The 15,319-nt window shown below is 35.4% G+C and overlaps 1 protein-coding gene across 4 annotated transcripts in view; it reads left to right on the top strand.

Annotated features, from left to right (window-relative positions):
• Positions 1-15,319, top strand: part of DOCK4 (dedicator of cytokinesis 4) — a 237,533-nt gene that overhangs the window by 202,000 nt on the left and 20,214 nt on the right. For all 4 annotated transcript variants that reach the window (XM_052667945.1, XM_052667946.1, XM_052667943.1 and 1 more), the window contains 9 exons: positions 1,190-1,250; positions 3,353-3,446; positions 5,551-5,699; positions 6,818-6,904; positions 8,043-8,147; positions 9,925-10,066; positions 10,740-10,906; positions 11,646-11,732; positions 13,336-13,512. In XM_052667945.1, coding sequence (XP_052523905.1) covers positions 1,190-1,250; positions 3,353-3,446; positions 5,551-5,699; positions 6,818-6,904; positions 8,043-8,147; positions 9,925-10,066; positions 10,740-10,906; positions 11,646-11,732; positions 13,336-13,512 — 1,069 coding nt within the window. The remainder of the gene's footprint in view (positions 1-1,189; positions 1,251-3,352; positions 3,447-5,550; positions 5,700-6,817; positions 6,905-8,042; positions 8,148-9,924; positions 10,067-10,739; positions 10,907-11,645; positions 11,733-13,335; positions 13,513-15,319) is intronic.

Here is a 15,319-nt window from a genome sequence, read left to right as displayed (position 1 = left end):
CTTATCACTATGTCAATCACGCCTAGTAGTAGTGTCAGCTGGCACACTAAGTATGTATAGAGAAACATGATCTCTCGGTGAGAAGCTTGCATCTGACTTTACCACACCAAAAAATGAAAGGGAGAAAAGAGACGTATCCTGCTCTCTGTGGGTGGGAGACTGCAAGTGATTTTCTCAGTCCTTTGTGAAGTCCGTGAAGAAACTTAAGACTACAGCTTAGTCCTCTTCATTGGCAAGTTGCAGTACCTTCTAGAGCCTAAGGGTTTGGTTTTTATCCAATTCTACAGGGGAGATATGGTGAGACCTGATTTCTGCTATCTTCAATAACAGTTTGAGAATAAAGAAAATAAAGCTGTTTCGTCAATAGAAAAAACAACAACAACAACACACTCTTAACATCTAGAAGTGTTTTTCCTCCTCAGGGAGGAATAAATGAGTGCTGTTCCTCCTCAGGGATCAGTTGGATTACAACCTCCAGGGCTGTGAATCCAGCAACTTTCAGAACAACTGTTTATGCAAGTGGTTTTAAGAGAAATACAGTTGTTTAGTTCATGTGCAAGAATGTTTTAAAGTTATGTAAAATTTATTTTAGTGACTGCACAGTTGTGCCTGTTTGTTACTTTTTTACCCCAGTATGGTTGTACTGGCACTAATCTTTGTTGACTAATCAAAATCTTCATGGTTCCATTTTAAATTTTGGCTGGGAATCAGGTGTGTTCCCTCACCAAATAATGAATGATACTGGTTATAGAGTGCTATGAGGAATTGAAAATGAGCATTCTAAAGAGGAGGTCAGTATCATTCTGCTTTTTCACAGAGGAACCACTTTAGGTTTACACTGTCTGTGAAGAAAATAGATTCATCCCCTCACTCCTGTCACAGTGTTCCTTGTGCCAACATAAATGTTTGTGCTGGACTGTGGTGGTCTGACTGAGATGGCTAAATGTAACCCATCAAACCATGCTGCCTAACATGTTTCACTTTCTGAGAATTCTGTAGGCAGCAGTGCAGGACTGAGAATGAGTGCCTGAGAGCCATAGGGGAGCAGAACTGCCTTGCTGGCTTCTGCTGCCACAGTTTGAGATCAAGGTGTGAGGAAACCAAATGAATCTCCAGGATTCATGTAGGCAGTGAATGACAGGTGTGCTTTGTGTGGTGAAAAGGCTAAACTTTCTTCCTTTTGTTTTAGAGATTGCATGAAAATGGGAGAAGTGGATGGCAAAAAAATTGGCTGCACTGTTAGCCTTTTGGTTTGTATAATAATTTTTCTTGACCTTTTTTATTACAGTTAAGCACTTTCAATTATACAGCCATATATTTGAATGGGAAATAGCCTGTTTCTTGATGCAGTTTTAGTTGACAGAATGGTGGTGAAGCATTGCCACAGGCAAAGCTGTGGATGCTCCATCCCTGGAGGCATCCCCTGGTTGGATGGGGCCCTGAGTAGCCTGATCCTGTGATGGGCAGCCCTGCCTATGGCAGGAGGGCTGGAATGAAATGATCTTTAAGGTTCCTTCCAACCCAAGCTATTCTGTGATTAGTATTGCTGATCATTTTTTCAGGATGAAATTGATACAGTAGTTTCCTTTGATACAGTAGTTTCCTTTGTATAGTTGGATTCTGAGAGATCTCTAATACTGCTTCATTCGGGTTTTTTTCCCTTCTTCCTAGGTAAATTTTGTCGAAGTATTTTCTAAATGTAATTGGTCTCCGAGTTCTCAGACAGAAACAAACCTTTCCATTTCCCCAGAACCCAATGAAACTGACATTTCTCCAGTTTCCTGTCTTTCTAATAGCTGGTTCAGCCCAGAATGCTTCTCGAGACTTCTTCCTGTCATGTAACCAACCATCAATGTCAATCTGTATTATGAAAAATATTTCATTTTTGTTTATGAGATGCATTTTTGTTCTAGGCCAATTTCTACTGACAAGTTTGTTGATTTCTGTTAACCTTGGAAATTTTCCATTTTCATGATGTTTGTTTTGGAAAGCTATATTTTTAGCCATGGAAAAAAACCAGAATAAGTTGACTCATAATTCTGCATTTTTGACGTCAGCAAAGCAATTTGGTAGCACTTCTAAATAGCAGTTATACATGAGAGAATAAAGGATTTCTTCAGCAGGGAAATGGTACTCTCCTAATATGGAAAATGTTTACTACACAGCCGTAGAGCAGATGGCTTCCTATCAGAACCTCTGGCATGATTTGAACTCTGTAAAGTACCTGGATTATTTTCATTCTACCAGTAAGGACTTTTAAAACTCTTATTAGTAAATCATTCAAAATTTTAACAAAAACAAAATTCAAGCATTTAAACCCACTCCCCCCATTCCCCAAAACACCATTATACTTTTTAATAGGATTTTCTATAACTTGTACAGGTTAATAAAGATTTTCTACCCTAATAATTTTCAGACACATTTTGTTACTGTTTGCCCACTTGAGAAACAACCAATACCAAATTTTGGAAAGTAAAGTTTGATTACGAAAATAGCACACACAATTTAAGACATTTAGTTGTCCATATGATCAATGAACTGTTTGTCACCTCAGCATTTGTTTTGTCCATGCAAATGATTAAAGGAATATATAATCCTGAAATTATTTTAAATATAGAGAAAGAAGCAATACTTCATTTTTCATTAACACTTCAGAAGTATTCTGATTTCCAAAGGTGAGAGGATTGATTGGCTTGAAAAGAGAATGTTTATGTTTTGCCATGGAAGTACGTGCTGTTCTTCTGGGAAGTAGAATTGAGTTAACAAAGTTATCAAACTAACTAGAGTTATGCTACATCATGAAATATGCAGAGGTACAAGTATCAGTACAAGTATTGCAATTGTGCATTCAGTATTTATGTAATCAGTTCCCAGCATAAGTCAGGACTGAAAAAAGCAAGTTTCAATTTGGCATTATGCTACTTAGGGTACCAGACAGTTCTTTGCGATGTTCTAACGTCCTTCTGCTATTTCACTGTGACAAAATGAAGAGCAGACATATTAGGCAGTAGATATTTTGTTAAAATACTACAAAAGTTAGAGCACTGTCAGCATTTTAAAACCAACAAGGAGCTTTCAGCAAGATGTTAAATATTCTAAGTAAGTGTACATGGGTGTATTTTTGGGCTGGGTTAGTATTTATAGGGAAAGAAACATCAGATTTCAGTTCTGTCACATTTTTTCTTTATTTAAAAAATAAAAAATAAAAATAAAATTTAAAAGAGCATATTGACATATATATTTGGTCTACCAAATATATAATGGAACTAAACATTATATTGAATATCGTTTGTATGTGATAGATATATTTAGTATCTACTACATTTCATTATGAAATTCAATTTTATTACAGAATTTTTACAAGACTGAACTGAACAAAGAAGAGATGTATATTCGCTATATTCATAAGCTCTATGACCTACATCTGAAAGCACAAAACTTTACAGGTAACAAAATGCAAACTAGAAAAAGTACCTAGGACTAGATGTGATTTGCAGACCTTCAAAGTTATGTGCAGTGCACAATATGCAAACTCAGGCTGAGTTTTCTTGCTCAATTAGTCTCTCTAAGAGTTGTGGGTCTTCCTTTCAGCCCTGCAACTCTGCTACTTTCTGTTTGTTGGAACAATGACTGTTGATGCACACTAGCAATGTATGCCGTGAGTTGTTCTTCAGCCAAGAGGAGTAAAGATGAGGTTTATGTGAATCAGTTTGGTAGTGTGAATCTTTGCATATCACATTTGCAGTACTATTGTCCAGTATTTTTCAATGTGAATTTACCACCGGTGCTGACAATTATCATTTAAATGGAAAAATAAGAAGATAAGCGCATATTGTTAATTGTACAATAAAAGGGGCACTTCATCTGAGTGACTGTTATGAAGAATAACTGAAACGAATAAAATCAGTATCTCTTTAAATGAAACAGCCTTTGGGTGCCAAAATACTCAAGTGACCTTGCAATACCTCTGTCCATTTCCCAGTGATTACAACAGCAACTTCATGTCTTCAGAATCTCTGCAGATTGTTTGCATTCTTAAAAGTAGATTTTTTGGCTAGTGGGCACTAGTAAACAGGCTATGGGTACATACTGGTAGTGAATTTTCTAGGATCCATAGGAAAGGTCCTTAGCTTGGAATTTTTACATTTCCTTTTCATGGCTTTAAAGTCTAAACTAAATTGCTGGGTATATTAAGGAGAGGACTTTCATTTCCACATGTGACCTGGCAGTAGTGAATCACAAGAGAGTTTTGATTATCAAGCACTACTATCTTTGGCCCAGCTGGCTTTTTTGCCAAATTATTAATTTCCTGATCTTACATAACAGATGTTAGCAACTCTTTAAGCAATGCTGTGTTCCCTTTAGAAGTCGACTGCAAATATGCATCCAATTTACTTTCGGCAGTGATATCAACCTTTTCATTTTGTTTTGTCATCCTAATTCTAAATTCTAATTATAATTCTAGTATTAATGGTATTTTGTTTACAGTTTTTCTGCAGGACTTTGTTATATTTCCTGTGTATCTATTATTAGTGTCTGCATTCTTTTCCATGGTAGATTCCATGACTCCAACATTTTTTGCTGTGAGAGACTTAAGGAAGAATTGGCTCAACCCATGGTTAGAAGCAGTCTTTCCACTTGAAAATAGACTTATGTAGTCCATTGCGTTGCTTATCAATCAGTGGCAACATACAGATCTTTTGTGAATTGACTGAAAAAGAAGTCTATTTACAGGACAGTTTCTAATGCGTCTTAATTCTCTGTGAATAAAAAAGTCCATTTTTTAGAAAATAAAAATCCTGGCTAAGAACTTGATGTCAAGTGAGAAAGGCAGGGTCACAGTAAGCTATCCTGACATCTATTTATGCTCTGCTGTTTTTCTTTCTTTCCATTTCGAACGATTGTTACCAACTTCATGGATATTTTCTTGTTATGTAAACATGCTGCATGTTTTTACTACAAAATTGTAGCTTGAAACTTGGAAAATGTACATTACTAGCCAAGCAGCCTGAAAGCTGTGTGATGTCAAAATTAATACGGACTGTGCAACTTCAAGTGGTCTCCCTTCCACATACATGTTGTAATGCAGCATTGCTTTATATCATACTTAGCATTTTATGACACTTGGATTCAAAGCACACTTTCCCACAAACATCTTCTGCAGTGATGGCTTTTCATACACGTTATTAGGCTAGATAAATAAGAGGAACACTATTAGAAAAAAAAACCCTGTATAGCCTGGCAAACATCATCTGACTTAGAGGAATGTACACAGAAGAGTCAGAAGTAGGATACAGTTGACTCGGGCAAGTTCACCTACCTCAGCATATATGAGGTCTGTTACTAAATCTGCAGTAAAAGAAGTCAAGTGGGAAGCTTAAGAATGTCCAAAAATCAACACTACCACTGGTTTTATTACTTCAAATACATCACAATACAGTTTTCCTTCAAAAAGGTGTGTCTCAGTAAGTGTATTCACATTATCATGCACTTTCTCTGTGTCTTGTTTGCTTGGTGTTCATATGTATTGTGGTGTAATTTGTCTTGCAGAGGCTGCCTACACGCTCTTGCTTTACGATGAGCTGTTGGAGTGGTCTGATCGGCCCCTCAGAGAATTTCTGAACTACCCCATGCAAACAGAGTGGCAACGAAAAGAGTATCTCCATCTGACTATCATTCAAAACTTTGATAGGGGAAAGGTAAAATAGTCCTATTTTACTGAGTAAATCTAGAAAGGATAGTTAATTCCCCCGATGACTTACTTCTAGTTTTGCATTTTCTAATACAGAGGGGAAGTATTTGTCACTGCCTGATTAAGCAGTTACTTAGCGACACAGTAGGTTCCTTCTAATTCTGTTTGTATCCTAGAAATCTCCCACACTTAAATGTGAGAACAATTTCCACTTGTGTAGCAGATCTCTTTGCAAGTATCGAAGGACTTTGTAAAAGATGTTATAATTTCTCCCCATTTTAAAGGTGGTGAAAATGAGGCCTACAGCAAAAGAACCTTATACAATTCACTGAGTGACCAAGTGAGGAATAACATTCCAAGCGTCTGGATTATAAGAACTGTTTGCATCTCCTAAATTGCAGTGTGTCATTTTGAATATCAACTGCAGAATCTCTAAAAAGAGAGCATTTTGGGGAGGTCACAGTTCATTGTCATCTCTGAGAATGCTTATTCTGAATTATGCAAGAGCAATTATCCTGTAGTTTAAAATTTTGTATACCCTTTGTGTGATTATTTATCTCAGGGATGAACAGGCAATTCAGTGCAATTTTGCATAGGTAGTATAATATATATTATATAATACCTATAGTATAGGTATATGACAATATAGGCAGTATAAGCCTTGGAAATGCTTTTAAAGTGATGTTGATGATTGTTTTTTCCCCAGAAAATTCTCTGATCAGTTTATAGTTTTAATCATATTGTGCAATAAAATATTCCAAACAAGAAAAATTAAGGAGGATATGTTAAGAGGAACAGATTTTTAAAATTTAAGATTTTAAAATATGAAGTTCGTATCCATTTGAGTCAGTGAATCAGTCTTAAAAGTATTATCAAATAGATGATTACTTATATCTTCTGCAGTGATTGTCCTGTAAGAATCATATATCAAATAAGTCTCCAAACAGATCCAACAAATAATTCATCAGTATTAACAGCTATTTGTATGTCTAATGAACAATATGTTCAGTTATTTTCATTTCCATACTGGAAGTATGAACTGGTGTAGAAAGAACAGACTTCACGAATAAGTCATGAATTGTCAAACAGTTGTGAAATTACTAAACATCTTTTACTTGCTTGCAGTGTTGGGAAAATGGCATTATTTTATGCAGGAAAATTGCTGAACAGTATGAGAGCTACTATGACTACAGAAACCTTAGCAAGATGAGGGTAACGTACATAAGTACTTTTCATCAATCATAGATCAAAAAGCTTTTTTCGTTTGGAATGTAAAATGTTACCTGGAAACCTAAATTTGCCACTGTTCCATTTGAAAACACTTTTTTTAAAGCTTGTACTTGTTTTCTGTAACAGATTATAGAAAGAGGTGTAAGCTGAAGTGTATAAAAAGAAGTGATCTTGTAGTGTTTGTACCTGTACAGCGCTCCCTTTGTACACATGCTCATGCAAAAATGTATCTATCAATGCAGTTTTGTTGATTTCCTATCGTTTGTCCAAGGAATGTGCTCTATGCAGTCCTTAGTTAATATCTTTGCAGTTGTAATTGGAAACAAACACCTTGCAACAAGCAACATACAACTTTGCTAATCTATATATTGCATAAAAATATGATCTGCTTAATTCATATAGACAAAAGGAGTCTTTTATGACACAGTCACAATACAATAACTATAACACTCCTTATGATCTGCTTTACTTTGTGTATGTATTTAGATAATTCAATGGCAGAATGCTGTAGGCAAGAACAAAAAATGGCTGTCATCATATTAACAAAGTTATTTATGCACATTTAATTAATTGTATTTAACAAGTTCTGTGCTTGCATTAGTAGGTATCTTTCTACTATATCTGTGCCACCTAAGTTTTAACCCAAAAAGGAGGACTAGGGGATTTCTCATAGCCATATAAACTCAGCATATATCACATACACATTAAATAGCTTTTTACATGAGCTGAAATGGGCATCATGCTTTTTTTTCCAAAGCATTAAAAAAAGTATGAACAGGGAATTTTTTTGTGAAATCTCATAATTAGAAAAAAAGACTTTGACATAAAGATGACTTTGTGCTAATGTTTTGATTAAAATAAAAATGGGAAATATTGATAAAAGTGATATAGTTACTATCATGAGACTTTTCAAGAAACTCACGTTAGACACTGAAATCACTGGAAACTGGTATGATTTGAACATGACTGTTTTGAAAATGGCTCCTTGCTTTTACTCAGAGATACACTGTAATTGCAGTACTCCAGAGCAGTGCATCAAAACACCTTGTGTTTCGTGACAGCTTAAGGTAAAAATATGTTTTCAAAGAACACTAATTGCATTTCTTTTAATCTCAATCAGATGATGGAAGCATCTTTGTATGATAAAATTATGGATCAACAGCGTTTGGAGCCAGAGTTTTTCAGAGTTGGATTTTATGGGAAAAAGTTTCCATTCTTCTTGAGAGTAAGTGAATTGAAAATTAACCAAATTGAGTAATTCTGGCACTTGTGATGTTTTTCATAATTACTTTCTCTACCTGAGAATTTTATCATACCCATATAAGTTCTATGAGAAGCAGGGAATTCTCTGTGGTAAATATGATATCCTCATGTTATCAAGGGCAAGAAAAGGTTTTATCTAACAGAAAGACAAATGATAGGCTTCTAGAGTCCCACATAGGCTTAAGATTTTAGTTTGTGTTGGAAACCATGCACCTGAAGTATTCCACTGATCACTGTCTTCATGGTAGCCTGTTCCCATTGTTCTGTTTCTGCTGGTGGCTGCTCAGAAGGCAGCTATCCAAAGAAGTGTCATTTGGCAGTTGGACAATCAGTAACTCAGCACTGAAGGAATTACATTCTCAATCTCACTTTTTAAAGTGAGCTGGAAATTCAGCATGCTGACTTCCATTGTTTATTAGTATAGTAAAGCTGACAAGATATATGAAGTTACTCTTGAACATTAATCTTAGATTCTGAAGCTACCAAAGTGCCCCTGAAAATTTTATTTTTGTTATTCTGTTCCCCTCTTCCACAGTCTGCAGTGGTTTAGCTACACTGACTGTCACCTTGGGAAGAGAGCAGAATCCGTCTTATTTGTGGAGCCACTGCAGTCATAATCCAAGCTCCCCTTTCTGTAGTAATTCAAATAAGTGATGATGGAACCACCTCTGTATAGAGGAGGCCTAAAAAGCCAAATTTTTCTTTGTGTCTGGGAAAGTTGCAAATTCCAAATTGTAAATATAGAATGAATGTATCCATTTAAATCCTTATAGAACAACAGTCTTGTCGGCATAGTTTTTGTTGTTGTCTGTATATATCTTCTGGAGAAACCAATTTGAAATTGTTAATTAGAAAGGATATAATGTCTGATGTTCCTAAAAAACTGCTTCAACCAATACAGTAAAAGTACTGGAAAAAGTCTGTACAGGAATGCTGTATTTTCAGACCTGTAAGTCTTTCACTGCTTATACATCTGCACAGAAAGTACTGATGCATTTTCCAAGTTAAACATACATGACACTAGTAAAGAACATATTTATGCTTCCTGCACCAACAAGGAGCACCTCAAAACTTAACTACATTAGATTCAATTTTTGGAGGGAAAGCAATTTGAGCAGTTTGTACTTTTTTTTAGAAAGTCTGGTATATTTGCCATTGAAGGAATAAAAAATAAAGCTTCAGAGGAAAGCTTTCAAATGTTATTTCTGGTTGCACACTAGCAGTATTGCAGTTGGTTTCTTATAGCAGCTTCCATGGAAGACTTCAGTGCTTTCTGTCCCTTGTAAAGATACTATAAGGAAAGCTACAATTTCTATCTAAATCAGCTTCAGGGGAACACAGTAGTAATGACTTTTGAGAGTTTTCTAATATAGATGTAAAAATAAAGTTCATTAGATATTATTTTTAGAAAAATGGTTATTTCATTTATTTCAAACCTATAAGAAGCCCTCAGCAGCACCACAGTTGGGGACAAGTTCCAGTGAGTGCTTCAGATCCAGAAAGCTCATGTAAAACTTGTGTTCATGCTTCAGGAAAACAATGGAATATAGTAAATATTCCTTCATCTAGATTTCTTATTTTCTCCTGGCCTCTTGATTCTTATCTTTTTCCTTCTTCGTGATAAAATGACGTAAAAATTGCCCTTAAAGTGTATTTCAGACTGTGTGTTTAAATCTATTTAATGATACCCATTCATTTTTGCATAATTTGCTCTTGTTTTTTTTCATATTTTTTCTCAGAATAAGGAATTTGTTTGCCGAGGACATGACTACGAAAGACTGGAGGCCTTCCAGCAGCGAATGTTGAATGAGTTCCCACATGCCATTGCTATGCAACATGCAAATCAACCAGATGAGACAATCTTTCAGGCAGAAGCGCAGTGTATCCGCATAATCACAAACCCATGCCACTTAATTGTCTAGTTTTTTAAAAATGTAGGTACCTCTATAACCAATTTCAATAACTATCAGCTTCCACTTAAATGGTAGGTAAGAAGTCCCCTGCAATTTGTCCCACTCACTCTGTTTTGTTCAGACTTATTTTCGCATAATTCTTGGTTTTGTTCAAAATTTCTTGATTATTAAGATTCTTACTTCAACCAAAAATGCTCATGGAATTCCCATTGCTTTGATAATGGTGTTTCAGTTCAAGTTACAATAACTCAAGTTCTTACAATAAAATATAATGCCGGCATGGCATGACATCCAGTATATAAGAATATATTTAATTAAATTCTTTTCTTCCATATGCTATTACATGTAAGTAGCTCTATTTCTCTCTCTCTCTCTTTTTTTTTTTTTTTAAATAAGAGATTTCAAAAACAAAAAACAAAAAACACCAAAAAAAAAAAAACAACAAAAAAAAAAACAACAAAACACCCAAACAAATCCCAAATAATTAAAAAATGCCTGAAGTTAATTTCCTAAGCCATTAGTATTCTAGAAGCATTTAATGATACAGACTTTGAAAACAATTTTTATTCTGTCACATTTCAGGAGGCAATGTGCTTTGCTAATTTCAGTGACGTGGAATAGCCTTAACTCTTTACATACAGACTTGCAGATCTATGCTGTGACACCAATACCAGAAAATCAAGAGGTCCTGCAGAGAGATGGCATTCCAGATAACATCAAGAGTTTTTACAAAGTAAATCACATCTGGCGATTCCGATATGACAGGCCATTTCACAAAGGTACCAAGGACAAGGAGAATGAGTTCAAGGTAGAGTACCACACAGTTTCCCAAACTACAAGACCTAAGGATTTATTTAAAACATCAGTTATAGCTGTGTTATTGATCTGAGTGTGTTCTGACAAATTCTCTAAAGGAAACGGTAGGTCAAATTTGACTCTTTTACTCTTCATTTTAGTTAAAATTCCTGTAATAGTTATATAGGAGCTGCAAAGTCTTTCTGTATATGATGATAGGGGAGCAAAAAATACCTGCTTTTTTTTTCACTTTGATGATACATCGAAGGCAGAACTGCAGAAAGGAGAGCAGCCTTCTCCAGAGAAGCCTATAAGGTAGACAGGTAAACACTGCTAAGTTAATCTTCTGTGGTATAGATAGGATTACCAAAAATTCCCTCCACTGAGAGCAGAGGAATGACAGTTTTGACTAAGATATAGCATAATGTTCCATTCCTGTGACATAGAAACTAAAAAGTACCTTTGAACTTACAGCTTGTCTCAGAGACAATAATATAGAATAATACCATCTGTGTAAGAGTTGAGAAGTGGCAGAAATGACTGCTTCGTTGAGAAAGTTCTGAGAAACATGAAAATTGTAGGCTTCTGCAATGGACATTTCAATAGATTCCTGGATATTAGTTTTTTGGGTTTTTTTTTTTTTCCTTTATGTACGCTGTTTGTTAAGTGAATTTATTTACAAAGAAAATTGGGAATAGTCAAAAAACTTCTAGAAGTAAATTATGGAAATAAATTGATTTTGTATATTGCAGAGCTTGTGGGTGGAGAGAACTACGCTGATCTTGGTGCAGAGTTTACCTGGAATCTCTCGTTGGTTTGAAGTGGAAAAACGTGAAGTAGTGAGTATAAGACTGATTGCAATCTGTATTGTGTTGCTTTACTTCTGCATCCATACCTTATTGGAAAACAACCTTAAGATTAATTGGCCAGATGTAATTTATTTGTGCAAGTTTTGAAGCCGACTACAACAAAGTTATTTACAAAGTATTTTGAGTTGTCCAGTTTCTCTTATCCCATAAAGTATTACAAGGAAACCAGATTTATGGTTCATTTAAACAGGTGAGAAAAAAAGAAGCCATGAACAATAATGGGCAGCCAGAACTCAGTAAAAGCCAATACTTATTGTGAACAAATTACTTCTTTCAGCATAAAATTTAATACTTAGAATATCTGTAGTTTAATGTGTCTTTTAGCGTTCCTGAAATGTAAGTATTCTCCATTCCCTGTACTGTAATAAATGCCATGTGGGTATATCACTATTTCTACCTAGGGCTCTGTTGAAATTGTCACTTCTCAGCGTGCCCATGGAAGCATGCCTACACAGATCTTGTAGGAATAGGGTCTAATGTAGCAATCTTTTACTGACACATTGTAATTTCTTCTCATTCCTTGTTTTATTTCTTCAAAAATCTTTAAATACTTTCCAAATGTATTCTAAGGAGTGCTCATAGTATAAAAATCTCTGAAAAAATTGGTCAGTTGTTGAGCCAGAGAACAAAACACCTGTAATTTTCTTCCCTTCCTATTAAAGATATTCTTAACAAAAATCCCATTAATTACAGGGCTACTGTTGTAAAACTGAACTGTCTTGCAGAAAACAAAAAAAAGTAATTTAGTTAAAAATTAAAAAAATAAATGTGTGCAACACAAAATTTTGTTAGTTGACTTCCACAAAGACCTTACACAGACCTTCAAACGAATTATTACACTGAAATTGGAATATAGAAGAACCACCCCAGTTACTGTATTACCATTATAGTCACCATTTCCTATAGCTAATTCTCATATTTTTTTCTGGGCACGTACTAGATGAGGACTCATATTTGTGCTTTAATATTTTGGTAAGTTATGCCAACTACAGGCCCTCTTCCCATCTCTCTGCGTTTCCTGCAGTTCATGCCAACAGTGAGTAGAGCTTCCTCACGCTCTGGAAGACAGGCACATCCTGTTCAATGATTGCCCTTGACTGTAACTCGATTATCATCAAAGCTTACATTCCAACTTCTCATCCATACCATCTAGCTGTTGACTATATTGTAAGTTGGGTATGAGAACTACCTCACCCATGCTTAAGCTTTGCTCTGTGTCCTTAAGTGCAATGAAGCAGTCTCTGACCTCCCCTCTAATTAAGGAGAGTTACCAAGGACAATTCACAAAAACTTCTCATCCCAAATTTCACCACATGCTGAAGTATGTGTTTTGTAGCAGATGCTGAGCAATCTCCCAGGGTCAGATAATTAACCTGCTAGAGAGGGTTCTTTGCTTTGGCCCTTGATTACCTGATGTCTCTCTGTTCAGATATTTGTTTCGTTGAAAAACAAATCTTTCTGCCATGTTATACTACAACATAGAATAATGTTATTTTCAGGTTTAGAATTCAACAAAAAAAATCACCTTTAATATAGTTCATCTTTTAACTGATTTTCCTCACCACCCTTTCAGGTGGAAATGAGTCCCCTTGAGAATGCCATTGAAGTCTTAGAAAATAAGAACCAGCAACTGAGAACACTGATCAGTCAGTGTCAAACTCGACAGATGCAAAACATTAACCCTCTCACAATGTGTCTAAATGGGGTCATTGATGCAGCGGTTAATGGTGGTGTTACTAGATACCAAGAGGTGAGCAATTTATGTTGTGTTTATAAAAAATCTTTTACAGGACTGTTTCTTTCTAATTATTTCTCTGAACTGATAAATTCTGTATGAATTGAGGATAGAAACTATTATAAATTATACATTTAATGGCATTTATATTGCAGTTTAGGTGTGAGCTGATGTTAAATATATATAGCTTTATGGGAACAACTGTTTTGCTGCAGATAATGTCATAAATATACTCCAGTGATGAGAACAGTAACATTCACCTTGTATTCTTTAGTGGTTAGTGCTTTTCTTTATTATCTTTCTTAAGAAGTAGTCAGTTCTAACTATATTGCTGTAATATGTACAAACCAACCCAAGTAAGGAGATACTTCTGGCTGACCAGCACATTTCCTTTTGTGAGATGATGTTCTGATTTAAGAGAAATAATTCATAACAACAAATATATTTATCTTATGGAATCATTTTTCTGTATCCTTATTCTTCTGCCCTTCCATATTCTAGAGGAGAACTGTTTTCTGGAAAAATCTAGTGAGCTGTAACTGCTATACTTGTAAAATATCCAAACTTCTATCTCAGTGCTAGATTTGACGCCAGAATCTGTGCCTGGTTATCATAATCTCTCAATCATCTTAAGAAAAGCTTAAATTTTGGGGATGTTGTATTTTCACAAACTTGTGCGATTTTGAAATAGCAATAAAAAGAAAGGAGGGCTATTTTTCTCAGCCTGGCTTGATCTCACAGTTTTTCACAGTAGTCATTTGAAATACTTGAATTAGCTACTTGTGCCTTTTCCACTGAAAATTTCAAGTTGAATAACCACCCGCTTGTCTTAAAGGCTGTAAAATTTGTTGTTCATTCAGCAGAAGTAAATTTGATAAAGCTGCATTTGAGTTAAACTACAAGAGATTCATTCTGCTATAGTGTTAGAAACTGTCGTTAATACTGCAGCATTTATGAAAGCTGTGGAGCTAAGGTAAAGAAATACTATATTTGGTGTCTCCCAGCTGCCTTTAAAGAAAACTGACAACAAAGCTTATTTAGCAAAACAAAGCACCGCAGATGGAGTTGCTGGAGCAATATAGACATGTCAGAGCTATGTCTGACATAGTTTGACAATTTGAATTAGCACTATAGATGAATTTCATCTGAGCTGGCTAGACGTGTCTGCATAGTTCTCCATTATTCAGGAGCATACTGAAGGTTCTAGCTCATTCCATTCTTTTTACTGTTCTTAGCTACAATTCTTTGTCTCCTAGATAGTCTTCATTTGTAGCTTTTTATTCCCCTTTGTCCTGTACCCCCCTCTTCTCTCTCTTTGGCTGTGCATCTAAGATAGGACATTACAACATATATGTTTCACCAAATATGTGGTCGTGAGGTAAGTGACTGTGTCTTTACAGATGCTTTATTTCCCTTTTGGCAACTTTCCCAGTTTAAAAAAGTAAAAGATCCAGCAAATAATCCCTTTTGGTCAACTGCTACCTTCTTGATTCTGCTTTTTTTCTTCCCCGTCTTTTCTCCTGATAATAAAAAGGGGTTGTCTCCAATTGTGCAGTAACTTGGCTGATATTAGAGCTACCCTTTCATTCACTGCTTTTAGTACTTCCTAGGAAAATCTAGAGAAGTGGTAGCTCTTATGCAATGTCTTTCTGTATGCTTTATGCTAAAAAGCATGAAGTATGTTTCGTGCTCATTAACTAACACCTCTTACACTGCACTTTGTGCTATAACGTATTTTTCTTTTAATTACTTTGCATGTGTTTGGAACTGAGTAGAAGCACTTTCATGTTAAATTATTGGAAAACATGGGCTCCAGGACTTA

The sequence above is a fragment of the Tympanuchus pallidicinctus genome, unplaced genomic scaffold (genome assembly GCF_026119805.1).
Source record: "Tympanuchus pallidicinctus isolate F22 unplaced genomic scaffold, pur_lepc_1.0 scaffold8, whole genome shotgun sequence".
In the NCBI taxonomy this organism is placed as follows: Eukaryota; Metazoa; Chordata; class Aves; order Galliformes; family Phasianidae; genus Tympanuchus; species Tympanuchus pallidicinctus.
This window is presented reverse-complemented; position numbering and strand designations above follow the sequence as displayed.